The sequence below is a fragment of the Eptesicus fuscus genome, chromosome 21, assembly GCF_027574615.1.
Source record: "Eptesicus fuscus isolate TK198812 chromosome 21, DD_ASM_mEF_20220401, whole genome shotgun sequence".
In the NCBI taxonomy this organism is placed as follows: Eukaryota; Metazoa; Chordata; class Mammalia; order Chiroptera; family Vespertilionidae; genus Eptesicus; species Eptesicus fuscus.
The window spans coordinates 46,993,565-47,011,799 of NC_072493.1; the positions used below are offsets into that span (position 1 = coordinate 46,993,565).

The following is an 18,235-nucleotide window of genomic DNA, read 5'->3' on the forward strand; positions in this document are numbered from 1 at the left end:
TTAGTACAAAGGTTTTCTTTTCAGACCGCCCTTCCTGGTTACTTTAGGTCTCTGACTTTGAAAGGCTGACATGACTTCAGTGAGCTTGTTAAGTTAGTATGCATCTCCTTTTTGTGCACACATTCCTTTTGGGACATAAATCAATCCAAAGGAAGTATTGGGGAGCCAACTTTTTGTATGATAATGAGGTGCCCTGGTACTGGGAAGGCTCATGTCTAGGTAAGTTCAGTCTTAGTGTTTTTCTTCATAAATAATGGATCACTGAGGTTGGAGAAAATCTGTAATGGTAGTAAGGCCAGTTTGTTTTTTTTGTAAAGTGAAAAGAATGTAAGTTGGACGCAGGTAAGTCTTATGGGCCTCTATTAAGTATAACAAGCAAACTTTTTAAATAATAGATTTTTATTGATTTCAGAAAGGAAAGTAGAGGGAGAGAAACATGAATGATAACCAAGAATCTGGGTCAGCTGTCTCCTGCATGCCTCTCCCTGGGGATGGAGCATGAAATCCTGGCATGTGCACTGACCTGGAATGAACTGTGACCTCCCAGTTTCTAGGTCTAAGCTCAATAACTGAGCCACGTTGACCTGGCACAATAGATTATTTTGAATTTATAAGTTATAATGATTCAGGTTTTGTTTTACTTATATATTGTGTTTAGTATTATATTTCTTTTTAAAAAATATATTTTATTGATTTTTTACGGAGAGGAAGGGAGAAGGATAGAGAGATAGAAACATCGATGAGAGAGAAACATCGATCAGCTGCCTCCTGCACACCTCCCACTGGGGATGTGCCCCAAACCAAGGTACATGCCCTTGACCAGAATCGAACCTGGGACCCTTCAGTTTGCAGGCCGACGCTCTATCCACTGAGCCAAACCGGCTACGGCTGTACTATATTTCTTATAGTTTAAGGGCATATAATATACCACCAGTAATATTAGTAGCTTTGATACATGATACACTGAGTGGCCAGATTATGATCTCTGAATGCATAATAATCTGGCCACTCAATGTAAAAGACTAATATGCAAACTGTCCCCTTGACCAGGAGTTGGACCAGCAGGAAGGCCAGCCAACTGCTCATATCCCCTCCACCTGGCCAGGCTGGCTGGACCCCACCCATGCACAAATTCATGCACCGGGCCTCTAAAATACACGCACACTGAGTGGCCAGATTATTTTGCGTTCAGAGATCATAATAATCTGGCCACTCAGTGTATACGTAAGCTTGAAAGAAGCCTATTATTATTATTAATTACTACTACTATTAGCAGTAAAATTCATTTGACAGGCTGCACCAGTGTCTTCGGATGGCTATTTATGATGTTAGGACTGTTCATTTTTGAAAAGTCTGATTTCTATTGTAGATGAAGTGTCAGAGACAGACACAAGATGTCCATTCATGGATAGGCACCTGATAACATCAGGTACCTTCCAACACTGTGGGAACTTTTAATTAATGTATTTTTCAATGGATATATTCTGGTAAAAGTTGTGATTTTTGAAGTCTTTGTATTCTGGGAGTACATTGTCAAATGAATGTTATTTAGTAGTCCCTATAATCTCATTAATGGGTCATTGACAAAAATGTATGTAGAATGTATCCTCCTACTTTTCCTTCCAAAACAAATTTCTGAGGAATGAAAACGGTTCATGTGCTCACTTCACTAAAAGGCAGCGCTTCCTCATGGGTTAGCTAACTCTGAGCATGGTTATCCTCATGCCTATAAAATGTACAGTCCACAATTAGAGCTTTCACTAGAGCAAAATTCTCTGCAGCGTAGTTTCTTTGGGGCCGAAAGATAGAGATGAAGTAAATTTTTTCCAACCCTTCACTTTCATCTGGTGTCTTTTGATCTGAAATGGATCTATTTAGACAGCATAAATACGGGTATCGTTCTCATATCCATTCAGCTACCCTGTGTTTTCTGGTTGAAGCAGTTAACTCATTTATATTGTGATTATTGATAGGTATGTAGTTATTGGCATTTTAAAATTAATACAGTCCTAGCAGGGGACTTTAGCTTCCCATTGACATCGATAGATAGATCTGCCAGGATAAAAGAAGTCAACATAGAAAAAGTGGTCTTAAATGACTCATTAGTCAAGATGGATTGAATACATTTATAACAGTGATTATCAACTGGAGTGTCATACAAGGAAACTGGTGTGCTGCAACATTTTTTAGAACAAGCAACACCTGGCTGTTTAGTCAAGACCACAGACGACATTAGCCACAGATTGTCGAGTTAAAATAAGTGACAACAGGCAGCACAGTAGTAACTGTATGGTGTGCATGAATCAAAGTCAGACATTTTTTTGTTGTTGATATCCCGCCCCCAGGAACTTAAAGTCAGACATTTTTGTTACACATTGAAAAAATATATTGTTGTGGATCTCTGAATTTCAACAATTACTCCATTTGTGCCATGAGATAAAAAATAGTTGAAATCTCCGACTTAGAGCTTTTCACCCAAAAGCAGAAAAAAAATGCATTCTGGACAAAATAAAGACAGAAGGCCATCTAAACCTAGAAACAATGTTTGCTTCATCTATTCTCCTAATGACCATGTGAAAAACAAACCTTATGTATATTTTGCACCAATACACCTCCTCAATATTCCTCACTCAAGTACCAGAAAAGGGAACTTTTGTCTAGGTGACATCAAATTCCTATGAATGATCTGGATCCAACAGTTTTTCCTGAATAGAATAAAACCATAAAGCCCCTGGTCCAGATAGAGACCTAGTCACAAAATATGTGATTCTTTTTTTTTTTTCTATTAAGGTATTATATGTGTACATCTTACCATTGCCCCTCTCCACCCCCCCCCCCCCAAAAAAAAAATCAGATTCTTATACGTATGAATGTCCATGGGAATGTCAGGAACTAGTATCCAATATCTAGTTTCTTTCATCGTTGTGTGATCCTAAGGGATGGCCCATGTAAAAGAACTGTTATTTACCAGCTTGTACACACTTACAACAGTCCACTGGAGAAGGAATGAATGTGGGGCTTTCATTTCAACCTCTGCTTACCTGCTGTCCCTGGAACTTACAGTGACGGCTTGGAAAACACTGCGGGGACAACTAATGCCTATGAACATAACTGTAGTCATGCTGTCAATATACATAATAACTTTGATGCAAAATAATAAAATTTTCAACTGCAAATCTGCCATGGTCTCTGGGATTCCTCTTAAAAGAATGACCAATATCCAGCGACATTCAAGTAATTGACAATAAAACATGTTAACACAGGCTGAGTCCATACCAAGAAAGAAGTTAATGAGGCAACACTGAGAAATTCTGTGTTTTTTCTTTATTGATTTCAGAGAGGAAGAGGGAGAGATAGCAACATCAACGATGAGAATCATCAATTGGCTGCCTCCTGCACACTCCACACTGAGGATTGAGCCCGCAATCCAGGCATGTGTCCTTGGCCGAAATCGAACCTGGGATTGTTCAGTCCGCAGACTGATGCTCTATACACTGAGCCAAACCAGCTACAGTACACTAAGAAATTCTTAAGGATACCAATGAAAATCAGGACAAGGAAAATAATTCCAGTCATAAAGTACCACAGAAGCCAATTTATTGTAATTCAAAAATTAATATTCAAAATCAAGAATCCAGCATGAAACATGAATGGTGGTCCTCCTACTTCATGAATATAAATCAAAATTCTGCCAAAATCCTAATGTTACTTGTTGCATTCGTAAAATTCTAAACTACAGAACAGAAGCTATAGGGGCCAGAAGGGCTGATATGAGAGGAAGAGGTTTAGATGCCATTGTTATAGCACTGCAGAAAAGAGTATCAGCTAGGGAGAAAAATGAGAAAAAAACACACCACATAACACAGAGAGAAATAAGAAATAGGAAATGGAAGAAACTAATTTTCTGTGTTCAGCTAGGAGTGCAGCTTGGAAACAGGTGTCTTCTCTCCAATGCAGAGTTCATGGCAATTCTGCATCCAGGGTATGAAACATCTCCTACCTTATACTACAACATCACTGGTATTGGATTTGAGAGAGAAGGAAGAGGAAGATACATAGAAACAGCGATAACACAGAATCATTGATCAACTGCACTTGCGCAAACTCTACTGGGTATCTAGCCCACAAACAGGGCATGAGCCTTGATCGGGAAAAGAGCACTGACTTCGCGGTTCATGTGTTGACACTCTACCAAGGAGCAACAGTGTGGGCAGCCCCACTGCTTATCAAAGTCACACACAGTATATTTATAGGTGTTCCCTCCATATGATTCTCTTGTGTTGAGCAGGAGGAGGATAATTAAAAGTTGTGCCTCATTCTTCACATTTGTAAGGCTTTCTTTCACAATGAATTCTGTGATGTTAAATAAGACTCCATTAACAAGAAAAGGATTAACCTCACCCATTATATTTGCAAGATTTCTCTCCAGTAGAAACTCTCTGATGTACAGGAAGGAATAAACACAGACTAAAGCTTTCCTCACATTTTCTTTTTTTCCCCAAACATTATTTTTATTGATTTCAGAGAGGAAACTGTGTGATAGAAATATCAATGATAAGAGGGAATCATGGATCAGCTAGATCTTGCATGCACACACTGGAGATTGAGTCCGTAACCAGGGCATGTGCCCTGTCCAGGAATTGCACCCTAACCTGTGGCTCACAGATCAAAGCTAAACCACTGAGACATGCCAGCCAGTACTTTCTCACATTTTGTACAGTGTAAGGTTTCCTCCAGTATAAAATCTCTGACGTTTCATAAGTTTTGAGCTGTAGGTAAATGCTCCAGCCTATTCTCTACATTTGTAAGGTCTCCCTCTGTTAGGAAGTCTCTCAAGTACAATAACAACTGAATGACTTTTCAAGGCTCCCCCCTCCCCCCGCTACATTCATAAGGCTTCTTTCCAAAGTAAGTTCTCACTGCTGGTCTAAGATATAGAAAATTCCACACATTTCTAAGACTTCTCTCAAGTGTGAACTCTCTGCTGTATAGTACAGCAGGAACAGTAAATAAAAGCTTTGTCACACTTTCTACATTTATAAGTCTTCTCTCCAGTATGATCTCTCTGCTGTGTAGCCAATTTTGAAGAACTGCCAATGGATTTGCCACATTTTCTACACATATAAGGCTTCTCTCTGGTGTGAACTCTCTGATGATAAGGATTGAGGACTGGGTAAAGCCTTTGCCACATTGTCTACATTTATAAGGCTTCTCTACAGTTGCTCTCTAATGTGTAATAAAACCTCAGGAGCTGCCAAAGGCTTTGCCACATTATCTACATTTATAAAGCTTCTCTCCTGTGTGAACTCTTTTATGACAAGTGTGAGGAGAGTGTAAAGGCTTTGTCACATTGTCTACATTTATAAGGTTTCTCTCCAGTGTGAATTCTCTGTTGATATCCAAGATTTGAGGACTGGCTAAGGTTTGTGAACTCTAATAAGGTCTAATGTTATACTGAAGGTTTTGCCACATAGTCTACATATATAAGGGTCCTCTCCACTGTGAAGTCTCTGATAAGTAAGGACTGATGCTCCACTGAAGATTTTGCCATTCTCTACATTTATAAGATTCCTCTCCAGTGTGAATTCTCTGATGACAAGTAAGGTGTGAGGACTGTGTAAAAGTTTTGCCACATTCATTACATTTATAAAGCTTCTCTCCAGAATGAAGTCTCTGATGAATACTAAGGGTTGAGGGCTGGCAAAAGACTTCGCCACATTCTCTACATTTATAAGGTTTTTCTTCAGCATGAACTCTCTGATGCGCAGTAAGGTGTGAGGACCATCTAAAGGCTTTGCCACATTCTCCACATTTATGAGGCTTCTCTCCAGTATGAAGTCTCTGATGCCTAGTAAGGTATGAGTACAGTGTAAAGGCTTTGCCACATTCTCCACATATGTAAGGCTTCTCTTCAGTATGAACTCTTTCATGCCTAGTCAGGTATAAGGACAGTGTAAAGACTTTGCCACATTCTCTACATTTATAAGGCTTCTCTCCAGTGTGAACTCTGTGATGATTAGTAAGATCTGAAGACCTTCTAAAGGCTTTGCCACATTCTCTACACTTATAAGGTTTTTCTCCAGTATGAACTCTCTGATGCGGAATAAGATCTGCAGACCATCTAAAGGCTTTGCCACATTCTCCACATTTATAAGGCTTCTCTCCAGTATGCACTCTCTGATGCCTAGTAAGCCCCGAGGAGCTGCCAAAGGCTTTGCCACATTCTCTACATTTATAAGGCTTCTCTCCTGTGTGAACTCTTTGATGACAAGTAAAGTGTGAGGACTGGCTAAAGACTTTGCCACATTCAGTACATTTATAAGGCTTTCCTCCAGTGTGAACTCTCTGATAAGTATGGTCCGATGTTACATTGAAGGTTTTGTCACATTCTCTACATATATAAGGGTTCTCTCCACTGTGAAGTCTCTGATAAGTAAGGTCTGATGCTCCACTGAAGATTTTGCCACATTCTCTACATTTATAAGACTCCTCTCCGGTGTGAATTCTCTGATGATAAGTAAGGTGTGAGGACTGTGTAAAGGCTTTGCCACATTCATTACATTTATAAAGCTTCTCTCCAGAATGAAGTCTCTGATGAATACTAAGGGTAAAGGGCCGGCTAAAGACTTTGCCACATTCTCGACATTGATAAGGCTTTTCTCCAGTATGAACTCTCTGATGCGTAGTAAGGTCTGAGGACCATCTAAAGGCTTTGCCACATTCTCTACATTTATAAGGCTGCACTCCAGTATGAACTCTCTGATGCGCAGTAAGGTGTGAGAACCATCTAAAGGCTTTTCCACATTCTCCACATATATGAGGCTTCTCTCCAGTATGAAGTCTCTGATGCCTACTAAGGTATAAGGACAGTGTAAAGGCTTTGCCACATACTCTACATTTATAAGGCTTCTCTCCAGTATGAACTCTCTGATGCCTAATAAGGTATAAGGACAGTGTAAAGGCTTTGCCACATTCTCTACATTTATAAGGCTGTTCTCCAGTATGAACTCTCTGATGCTTAGTAAGATCTGAGGACCATCTAAAGGCTTTGCCACATTCTCTACATTTATAAGGCTTCTCTCCAGTATGAACTCTCTGATGCTTAGTAAGGTCTGAGAAGCTTCCCCAGGCTTTGCCACAATCTCTACAGTCATAAGGTTTCTCTCCAGTGTGAATTCTCAGATGAATACTGAGGGTTGAGCGCCGGGTAAACACTTTGTCACATTCTGAACATTTGTAAGACTTTCCTCCCGTATAATTTCTATGATGTTGAGTATGTCTTGAGGACTGACTAAAGCCTTTTCCATTTTCTTCGAGTTTGCAAAATTTTGCAATAGTATGAATTCTTCCCTTATGTAGAATAAGAGATGAATGACATTTAAAGGCTTTGCCACATGCTTTACATTTGTAAGGCTTCTCTCCAGTCTGAATTCTCTGATTTATAGTACAACCTGAAGGCCAATTAGATGTTCTACCAGAATCTTTATATTTATAAGGTTTTTCTCCATTATGGATTTTTTTCATTTTATTTAGATTGAATATTTCACTAGAGATTCTACCACAAGGATTCCATTTGTAAGCCTTTTCCCCAGTATGCATATTCTCTTGTTCAGTGTAATTTAAAGACTGCTGAAAAGACTGGACACATTGACTTCCTTGGTGTGTCTTCTCCACAATAAGAATAACCTGACGTGCATTGTGATTGAATATTTGGTCAATGACTTCTCCACTTTTATAATGGTCCTCTGGAAGCTTGCTTCTCCACTGATTATTAAGATATGACTCTTGCTTAAAGTTTTTCCAATGTTCATACCACTGATAATTTCTGTCTCCATTATATGTACTCTGGTGAATTGGGAGACAGAAAAGCCTTTAGTGATAGTTATAATTACATTAAACATGTACAACTGTTCCATAACGAACCATTTTATGATACTCATTAAACCAAGAGGGTTGTATAAAAAAAGCTTTCCTAATTTATTAAAATTATACACATAAAATAAATACAAAACATTAATTTTCAGAGGAAGAATGAATCCTTGTTTAAAAGATTGCCAAATGACCCAGCAAGCATGGCTCACTGGTTGAGCTTTAATGTATGAACAAGACGGTCGTGGTTCCATTCTGCGTCAGGCACAAGCCCCAGGTTCAGAATCGGTCCCCAGTGTGAGGAAACCAGGAGGCAACCAAGGAATGACTGTCTCTCATTATTGATGTTTGCCTCTCTCTTTTCCTCTACCTTCCTATCTAAAATAAATATTTTTTAAAAATGAAAAATAAAAGCCTTACCTGTATTGGTTCAAGGGATAGAGTATTTCCCTGAGGACTGAAGGGTACTGGGTTCAATTCCAGTTAAGTGCACATGCTCAGGTTATAGGTTTAATCCTCGGGGGGGGGGGGGGGGGGGGGGTTTGGGCGGGCATGGGGGCATGCAAGAGGAAGCCAAACAATGATTCTCTCATACTGATGTTTCTCTCTCTCTACCTCTATGAACTTAATAAAAATCTATTTAAAAGTAATAATGTTAATAAGATTTCCAAATTTAGTACATTTAAATTTTATAGGTACATTATAAATCTCTACATTTTAGAAATGAATGCATGAAAATATAATCCCACCCTACATTTTAAACAATTCAAAAGACTATTTACACTATAGAGTATGCGAATTCCTAGTTTTTCCAGATTTCCTTTCCAAGAATGCATAAAAGTAAAAAGTTGTTTTCAACCTTCATGTGCAGAAACACACTGATCTGCCAATGTAACTAACTTCAATACCAGAGGTTTTCCAAATGCATACTACACTTAACCTCTTTAGGTAAAAACTATTTTTTTCTTATAACTGTTCCAGATTAGTTCTGTTTATATTAATTTCTTCTCTTCTCACCACACTCTTCTGAAATTCCAAGGCTTTCATTAAGTGTACGTTATGAAAGTGACAACCTTTATATCTTACCAGTATTTTTTCAGAGAATAAATCTTGTATTCCAGACTTTGGCATAAGGGCCTGGTCACCTTCAGATGACATAGCTGAAAGAAAAGAAATTTTCAGTTTTTGGTTTTTAAAAATATATATTTTATTGATTTTTTACAGAGAGGAAGAGAGAGGGATAGAGAGTTAGAAACATTGATGAGAGAGAAACATCGATGAGCTGCCTCCTGCACACCCCCTACTGGGAATGTGCCCGCAACCAATGTACATACCCTTGACCAGAATCGAACCTGGGACCCTTGAGTCCACAGGCCGACGCTCTAGCCACTGAGCCAAACCGGTTAGGGCAAATTTTCAGTTTTGACAATCAGGTGAGTGCACTTTGAAGTTACCAACAACTACAGGCCAAGTGACAGTTTCAGTACGCCAAGAACTAGTGAAGGATTCAACAAAAGCTCAAATAGGTCCAATGAGCAAAACTCAAATCAAAGAGGGACAAAGAGTTGCTTACATTTGCCAATGAAACCTGCTCAAACCCTCTGGCACACATGGCAATATTACAAAAACACTCCCAATTCCAAGTTTTTTTACTGGAGAGAGAGATGAGGGAAGTGCATGTTCAATGATCTCCCTGTTTTGAAGCCTCTTGAACAACAAGTGTCTGTTGTGCATGACACAGACTGCGAACAGAATGGCGATACACAGAAACAATGATAAATTGTTCGAGCACAACAAAGACTGTGGTACCGAAGATGTATATAAGCCCTGAAAAGATACCGTGTGTCTGAGAAGAAAACACAGAACATTTCCAACTGGGAAATTAAACAGACAACCGAACCAATATTAGAGATACTGACAACAGTGTTGACCGAAAGTACACTTTGTTCCACAGATGGTTATTATTTGTTTCTTCCTATAGAAAGATGTGGAAAACAAAATAAATATAGTCAAACTGGCACTACATTAATGGAAATATATTAATTATCTCAAAAAGAATGGCAAATAAATATTTTAATTCTGGAAAGGAAAAAAACAACAACTATACAATATCACCAAAATACTATATCATCAAAATAAAAATACAATGAGAAACTATTTTACAAACATCACACCAAAGGAGAAATTGAAATAATACCCAAATTAAAAAATACAGTGGAATCGTGAATGAAAGACAAGATCAACTCAGAAAATCAACGAATTTGCCTGGCAGTGGTGACTCAGTGGTAGAGCTTCAACCTATGAACTAGAAGGTCATGGTTTGGTTCCACGTCAGGGCACAGGCCTGGGTTGAAGGCTTAATCCCCGAATGTACAGGAGGCAGCTGATCAATGATTCTCTCTCTTCACTGATGTTTCTATTTCTCTCTCCCTGTCCTTTTCTCTCTGAAATCAATAGATACATTTAAAACAAATAGAAATTAAGTAATCAAAAAATTTGTACATAAAGCATTAAAATTTTGATTCAGAGAAGCCTACAAATATGTGGAAATGTGAAGAGAATTTAAGGAATTCCTAAGACACTAACAAATCGACCACTAAGGAAACCCCATGGAGACAGAACAGTGAAAAGGAGTAGGTAGCTTATATAAAGTGACATAGAAATTCAAGTAACTCACTGAATTCTAAGTAGAATAAATATAAACCTGAGAACAGAAAAAGAACAATGAAAATATCATGAGTGCCCTGACTGGTTTGGCTCAGTGGATAGAGTGTCGGACTGTGGAATGAGGGGTCCCAAGTTAGCTTCCGGTTAAGGGCATGTATCCTAGTTGTGAGCACATCCCCGATGGGGCTTGTACAGGAGGCAGCTGATTGATGTTTCTCTCTCATCAATGTTTCTAGTTCTCTACCCTTTCCCTTCCTCTCTGTAAAAAAATCAATAAAAATATATATTAAAAAAAATCAATAAAATATATATATTTTTTAAATATATTTTATTGATTTTTTTACAGAGAGGAAAGGAGAGGGATAGAAAGCTAGAAACATCGATGAGAGAGAAACATCGACCAGCTGCCTCCTGCACACCCCCCACCGGGGATGTGCCCGCAACCAAGGTACATGCCCTTGACCGGAATCGAACCCGGGACGCTTCAGTCCGCAGATCGACGCTCTATCCACCGAGCCAAACCGGTTTCGGCTAAAATATATTTTTTTTAAAAGAAAATATCATGAGTCCCAGAATACTATCTAAAAACATATAAAAAAAATAATTCCGCATGGAAAAAGACAGCTCCTCTAAGATCATTAGGGGGTTTCTAAGTAGAAAACTATTGGGGGGACAGGGGGAAGGGCACGAATAAAACATTGCACTAAAAAATGAACAAAATCCATCCTATATAATAAAACCCTAATATGCAAAAAAATGTAGGAAGGACAGGTCACTATGATCACACTGACCACCAGGGGGCAGACGCTCAACACAGGAGCTACCCCCTAGTGGTCAGTGTGCTCCCATAGGGGGAGTGCCACTAGGCTAGAAGCAGTGGCATGGCGGGAGCCTTTGCCACCTCTGCGGATCCCAGACTTGCGAGAGGACGCAGGCCGGGCTGCGGGACCCTCTCTCCACCGTGCATGAATGTCGTGCACTGGGCCTCTAGTCCCAACAAGAATGTTGACAGAACAGATGATAGACAATGGAGAGAAAAACTTTTCCAGCTCCAAAACATTCTCATTATTAGACCTGTCCTATAAAAAATCCATAAGAAATATATTTTTGGAGGTAATTTAAAAATTCTACCCAACACTAACATATCTATAGTAATAAAAGGGTAATATGCTAATTAGACTAGGAGATCTTCCAGACGTTCTTTTAGACAAAGCCATGGTGGTGGGGTCAAGGTAGAGGCAGTTAGAGGCCAAGATGGGAGGGCAGTTGTGGGTGATCAGGCCGGTGCGGGGGGCCATTGGGGGTGATCAGGCCAGCGAGGGGGGCAGTTAGGGGTGAACAAACCAGCAGGGGGGCCATTTGGGGGCAAGCAGGCCATCAGTGGGAGTCAATTGGGGGTGATCAGGACAGTGGTTGTGGGGGGGAAGTTTGGGGTGAGCAGGCCAGCAGGGTAGCAGTTGGGGGCAAACAGGCCAGTGGGGAGGGCAAGTGGGGGCGAGCAGGCCAGCAGCGGGGGCAGTTGGAGGTGAGCAGGCCGGCAGGGGGGGCAGTTGGGGGCGAGCACGCTGGCCCAGGGGCCAGTTGGGGGTGATCAGGCTGGCGGGGGGTCATTTGGGGGCAAGTAGGACAGCATGCAGAGTGGTTAGGGGCAATCAGGCAGGCAGGTGAGCAGTTGAGAGCCAGCAGTCCCAGATTGCGAGAGGTATGTCCGACAGCCGGTTTAGGTCTGATCCCTGTAAACTGGCAATAGGACATCCTTCCAGGGGTCCCAGATTGGAGAGGGTGCAGGCCAGGATGAGGGACATCCCGCCCCCCCAGGCATGAATTTCGTGCACTAGGCCACTAGTGAACATATAAAGATGCACTGTATGTGGAAAAATATACCAAAATGTAAAAATTTGTGGTGTTCTATTAAAGAAACACATATCACTTTGATTTCTCTTGTGTAACTTTAGAAAATAAAAGGAATCATCTGACCGGAGTGGCTCATTAGTTAAGTGTCTATATGTGAATCAGGAGGTCACAGTTTCCTGGTCAGGGCACATGCCTGTATTGTGGGCTTGTTCCCCAGTGTGGGGTGTACAGGGGTGGCCAATCAATGATTCTCTCTCATCATGGATATTTCTCTCTCTTTCCCCATCTCATTCTTCTCTAAAATAATATAAAAAATGTATTTTTTAAAAATAAAAGAATAAAATCTTAAATCTTTGCAATAAGACACAACATTAAAGATAATGTGATATCAACTTATGTGGATACATGGGTAGAAATGGCAATCTGCAGAGATTTGTATGAAATTGACATTATAAGTGTAAGGTACAGTGTTATAACCTTAAGATATTTTAAGTAGTTCCTATGGTGACAACCAAAAATAGAAAATAAAATCTCTGCTAATAGGCGTGAAACAATTCTGTATTGGAAATCACAGATTCCACATTTCTAAAATATATATATATACACATTAGTGGCCCTGTGCACAAAATTCCTGCACAGGTGTAAGTGGTTCCCTCAGCCCAGCCTGCACCCTCTCCAATTGGACATCCCTCTTGCAATCTGGGACCACTGGCTCCTAATTGCTCACCTGCTTGCCTGCCTGATGGCCCCTAATTGCTCTCTCCAGCCAGCCTGATCTCACCTCCAACTGCCCACCCCTGCCGGCCTGGTTGTCCCCAACTGCCCTACCCTGACAGCCTGATTTCACCCCCAACTGCCCTCCCTTGCCAGTCTGATCGCTCGTAACTGCCTCTGCTTTGTCCGGAAAGAAGTCGGATGTCTGGAAGATGGCCAGTCAACCTGGTGTAATTAGCATATTACCCTTTTATTAGTATAGATATCTATATAGATACATCTTCAGATGTCCTTCCGGACAAAGCCATGGTGGTGGGGCCGAGGCAGAGACAGTAAGGGGTGATAAGGCTAGCAGAGGAGAGGAGTTCAGGACGATCAGGCCTGCAGGGGAGGGCAGTTAGGGGAGATCAGGCCGGCAGGGGAGGGCAGTTAAAAGCCATCAGGTTGGCAGGGCGTTGTTAGGGGCATCAGGCTGGCATGCAGAGTGGTTAGTGGCGATCAGGCAGGCAGGCAGGTGAGTAGTTAGGAGATAGCGGTCCCAGATTGCAAGAGGGATCCTGGATTGGAGAGGGTGCAGGCTGGGCTGAGGGACCACCCTCCACCCCCCCCCCCCGCAACGAATTTCATGCACTAGGCCTCTAGAATATAATTAATTTCTCAAAACATGGTATATAAAAACAACCAATGAAGTTAGCTGTGTCCCTGTACAGTAATAGAAATTAATACAGAACAAACTTAAGTATGTATTTCCATGATTACCAGCATAATGGAAAATAAAATATTCACAGTTTACTTCTTAAGAAGGTGCATGACTTGTATGATGTAAAGTATAAAACCCTGCTGGCTGGCCTCTGCAGTGTGTCTCAGGGGTTGAGCATAGGCTGCCCAACAAATGGCTGCAGATTGGATCTCAACCCTATTTGGGACGCGTGAGGAAGCCAAACAATGTGTCTATCTCACATTGATATTTCTCTCTCTCTCTCTCTCTGTTTCTACCTCTCCCTTCCTCTTACTCTCCCCTAAAACTCAATGGAAAAAAAACCATCAGGTGAGTATTAACAAAAGAAAACACACACACACTGCTGGCTGCAATCAAAGAACAAAACAGTAAGTTGGAAAACACATTCCATGACCCTACTGTGAAATGCTAAAAGCATCAGGTGTCATTAGTACCCAAAGTGACCTAAACATTCAAAGCAATCCCTGTCAAAGTCCCAGTGCCTTTTGGCGGAACAGAAAAGCTCTTTGTAAAATTAATGTGAATGTCACAGGACTCCATGTAACCAAGTCAATCATGAAAAGAATGTAAGCAATTAAAGGCTCCAGACTTCTTATTTTAAAACATATTTCAAAACTTCTATTTTCAAAAAACTCTAATATAACACTGGGTGGTTTGGATCAGTGGATAGAGCGTCGACGTGTGAACTGAAGTGTCCAGGTTTGATTCCTGTCAAGGGCACATGCCCGGGTTGTGGGCTTGATTCCCAGTAGGGGACATGTAGAAGGCAGCCTATCAATGATTCTCTCTCCTCACTGATGTTTCTATCTCTCCCTCTCCCTTCCTCTCTGAAATAAAAAATAAAAAAATTATAAACAAAGAAATAAGAAACCTGTAATACAGACATTAAGGCAGGGGGAAATAATAAAGCAAGGTAGAATATAAGGCCCACACAGAAATTCTCCGGGATGGGGACTAAAGATCTTCACCAACCGTGTCTATACCACCAGACAAGAAGAGGACATTCTCACACTGCCCGAGCAGGCCAGTTGTTCAGAGTGTGGTCCTGATACACAATCACTGGAGCTTTGATGTGTGCTTAGGGCACATTAAAAAGTAACCAATTGCCGAAACCGGTTTGGCTCAATGGATAGTGCGTCGGCCTGCGGACTCAAGGGTCCCAGGTTCGATTCCGGTCAAGAGCATGTACCTTGGTTGCGGGCACATCCCCAGTGGGGTGTGTGCAAGAGGCAGCTGATCGATGTTTCTAACTCTCTATCCCTCTCTCTTCCTCTCTGTAAAAAATCAATAAAATATATATTAAAAAAAAAAAAAGTAACCAATGAATGCATAAATAAGTGGGGAAATAAATGTATCTCTCTCTCTCTCTCCCCCGCCACCCATCTTTCCCCCATTGCTCCCTTTCTCTAACATCAATAAAAATAAAGTATAAAGTAGTGCTACCTATAATTAAAGAAGAACTCAATTTTATTTTATTTATTTGTTTTTAAAAATATATTTTATTGATTTTCCCCAGAGAGGAAGGGAGAGGGATAGAGAGCTAAAAACATTGATGAGAGAGAAATATTGATCAGCTGCCTCCTGCACACCCCACAATGGGGATGAGCCCGCAACCAAGGTACATGCCCTAGACCGGAATTGAACCTGGGACCTTTCGGTCCGGTCCGCAGGCCGATGCTCTATCCACTGAGCCAAACCGGCTTCGGCGAGAAGAACTCAATTTTAAATGAACAACACATGCAATGACCTTAAAGTGGAATGCTAACAGGATAGGCTGTCAAGAGTACCCAAGGTTGACATAAACATTCAAAGCCATCACTATCCAGGTCCCAATGACACTTTTCACAAAATTAGCAAACGTCATCCTAAATGTGATATGAAATGACACAGGACACCAGGGAACCAAAACAATCACGGGAGAGACAGTATAAACTTAAAGGCATCATGCTTCCTGATTAAAAAAAAAAAAATTCAAAACTGGTGTTAAATAAAAGTATCATCTACACCAGGCGTCCTCAAACTACGGCCCGCGGGCCACATGCGGGTGTTTTTGCCGTTTTGTTTTTTTACTTCAAAATAAGATATGTGCAGTGTGCATAGGAATTTGTTCATGCTTTTTTTTTAAACTATAGTCCGGCCCTCCAACGGTCTGAGGGACAGTGAACTGGCCCCTGTTTAAAAAGTTTGAGGACCCCTGATCTACACATTAAGACACAGGTAAATAAAGGAGCATGGTAGGCCCTGGCCAGTGTGGCTGGGTCAGAGCATCATCCTGTGCACTTAAGGGAGGCGGGTTCAATTCCCCTTAAAGGGCACAGACCTCAGTTGCAAATTCCCACCCACCTGGGTTGAGGCTTGAGCAGCAGGGGGCCAGTTGATGTTTCTCTCTCACATTGATGTTTCCCTCTCTCTCCACCCTCCCTCCTCCCACCATTCCACTCTCTCTAAAAAGCAATGGGAAAAATGTGCTCAGGTAAGGATTAACAACAACTACAAAAAAGCAGCACTGTAGAATAAAGAGCCTACTTACAACTTCTCACACATGTGGTAAAATAATCTATAAAGTGTGCATCTACCACAAAACAAGTAAAGCATATTCTCACATATACGAATAATGTTGAGATACTTAGATGTCATAATGTAAAATGAGTGAAGTTGGACTGTTATTAAACACCATATACAAATATTAAGTCAAAATGGATAAAAGATTGAAAAATAAAGCTAATAATAACTCAATCTATTAAAAGAAGAGGTATACTAAAGTTTTAGTTTTTAAATACATTTTTATTGATTTCAGAGAAGAAGGGAAAGGGGTGGAAGGGGGAGGGGAAGAGGGAGAGGGAGAAGGAGAGGGAGAGGGAGAAGGAGAGGGAGAGGGAGAGGGAGAGGGAGAGAGAGAAACATTAAGAGATTCATTGATTGGCTGCTTCCAGCATTCCCCCTACTAGGGATGGAGCCTGCAAAGTGCTCATGTGCCCTCATCAGAATCGAACCCAGGACGCTTCAGTCCACAGGTTAACATTATCCACTGAGACAATCTGGCTAGTCCAAATAGAAAAGTTTCTTGACATTTGATATTTTATTATAGCACTAAAAGGAAAGGTACACAAAACATAATAGTCAAAAGGCATTAAGCCCCATATAAAAATAACTTCACATTAAAGCAATTGTGAATGCGTTCAAAATACAAGGAGCGAAATGGGAAAAAACGCCTCCAAAGTGTATTTCTGATAAGCAGTTAATATCTATAATATATATAGAGACTTTTTACAAGTCAACATGAAAAAAGAAGTAACACAACTTTTAAAATATCCAAAGATAGATATATGGTTAACTAATCTGTAAGATAGAAGGCAAGAACACATAATAGCGCTCTAGCTGGTGTGGCTCAGTGGATAGAGCATCGGCCTGCGAATTGAAAGGTCCCAGGTTTGCTTCTAGTCAAGGACACATGCCCGGGTTGTGGGCTCGATCCCCAGTGGGGAACTTGCAGGAGGCAGCCGATCCATGGTTCTCTCTCATCATGGATGTTTCTCTCTCTCTCTCTCTCTCTCTCTCTCTCTCTCTTTTCCTCTCTGAAATCAATAAAAATATATTTTTTAAGCCCTAGCCAGTTTGGCCCAGAGGATAGAGCGTCAGCCTGCGGACTGAAGGGTCCCAGGTTCAATTCTGGCCAAGGGCATATGCCTGGGTTGCGGGCTCGATCCCCAGCGGGGGGTGTGCAGGAGGCAGCCAATCAATGATTCTCTCTCATCATTGATGTTTCTATCTCTCTCTCCCTCTTCCTTCCTCTCTGAAATCAATAAAGAAATATATTTTTGAAAAAAAATAATATTTTTAAAAAAGAACACACAATAGGTAAAGACAGTTTCTTCACCAAGTAGTGGGAGAAAAACTGAACAGATACATGCAAAAATAATCAAACAAGATCCCGTTCATAGGTCATTAAACAAAATGAACTCAACATGGATTAACAATTAAAATATAAGACCTGAAACCATGCAAACACTGAAAGAAAGCATAGTCAATGAACTTTACCATCACTCTTAAAAATAGTGGTTTGGATGTATCTTCCTAGGCATAACAAAGCATTTAAAATATAAAGAAATGAGACTACACGCTGGAACCGGTTTGGCTCAGTGGATAGAGCATCAGCCTGCGGACTGAAGGGTCCCAGGTTCAATTCCAGTCAAGGGCACGTGCGTTGGTTGCAGGCACATCCACAGTGGGGGGTGTGCAAGAGGCGGCTGATCGGTGTTAATCTCTCATCGATGTTTCTAACTCTTTATCTCTCTCACTTCCTTTCTGTGAAAAATCAATAAATATATTTATTTTTTAAAATGAGACTACAAAAGAATAATCTGGTATACCAAAGAAACCACCGAGTAACAA

General features: G+C 40.8%; 2 protein-coding genes across 2 annotated transcripts in view; both read right to left on the reverse strand.

Moving 5' to 3' along the window:
• The window catches only part of LOC103304668 (zinc finger protein 519-like), a 33,911-nt gene that overhangs the window by 1,819 nt on the left and 13,857 nt on the right, over positions 1-18,235 (reverse strand). The window contains exon 4 of the mRNA XM_054710050.1: positions 8,956-9,029. Within this exon, the coding sequence (XP_054566025.1) occupies positions 8,956-9,029 (74 nt within the window). The remainder of the gene's footprint in view (positions 1-8,955; positions 9,030-18,235) is intronic.
• On the reverse strand, positions 3,581-7,508 carry LOC129147752 (zinc finger protein 845-like). Its single transcript, XM_054711052.1, has 2 exons — positions 7,476-7,508; positions 3,581-7,350 (listed from the first exon to the last, which is right to left on the reverse strand). Exons 1-2 carry the CDS (start codon positions 7,506-7,508, stop codon positions 5,476-5,478), a joined length of 1,908 nt encoding a protein of 635 aa, XP_054567027.1. The 3' UTR covers positions 3,581-5,475.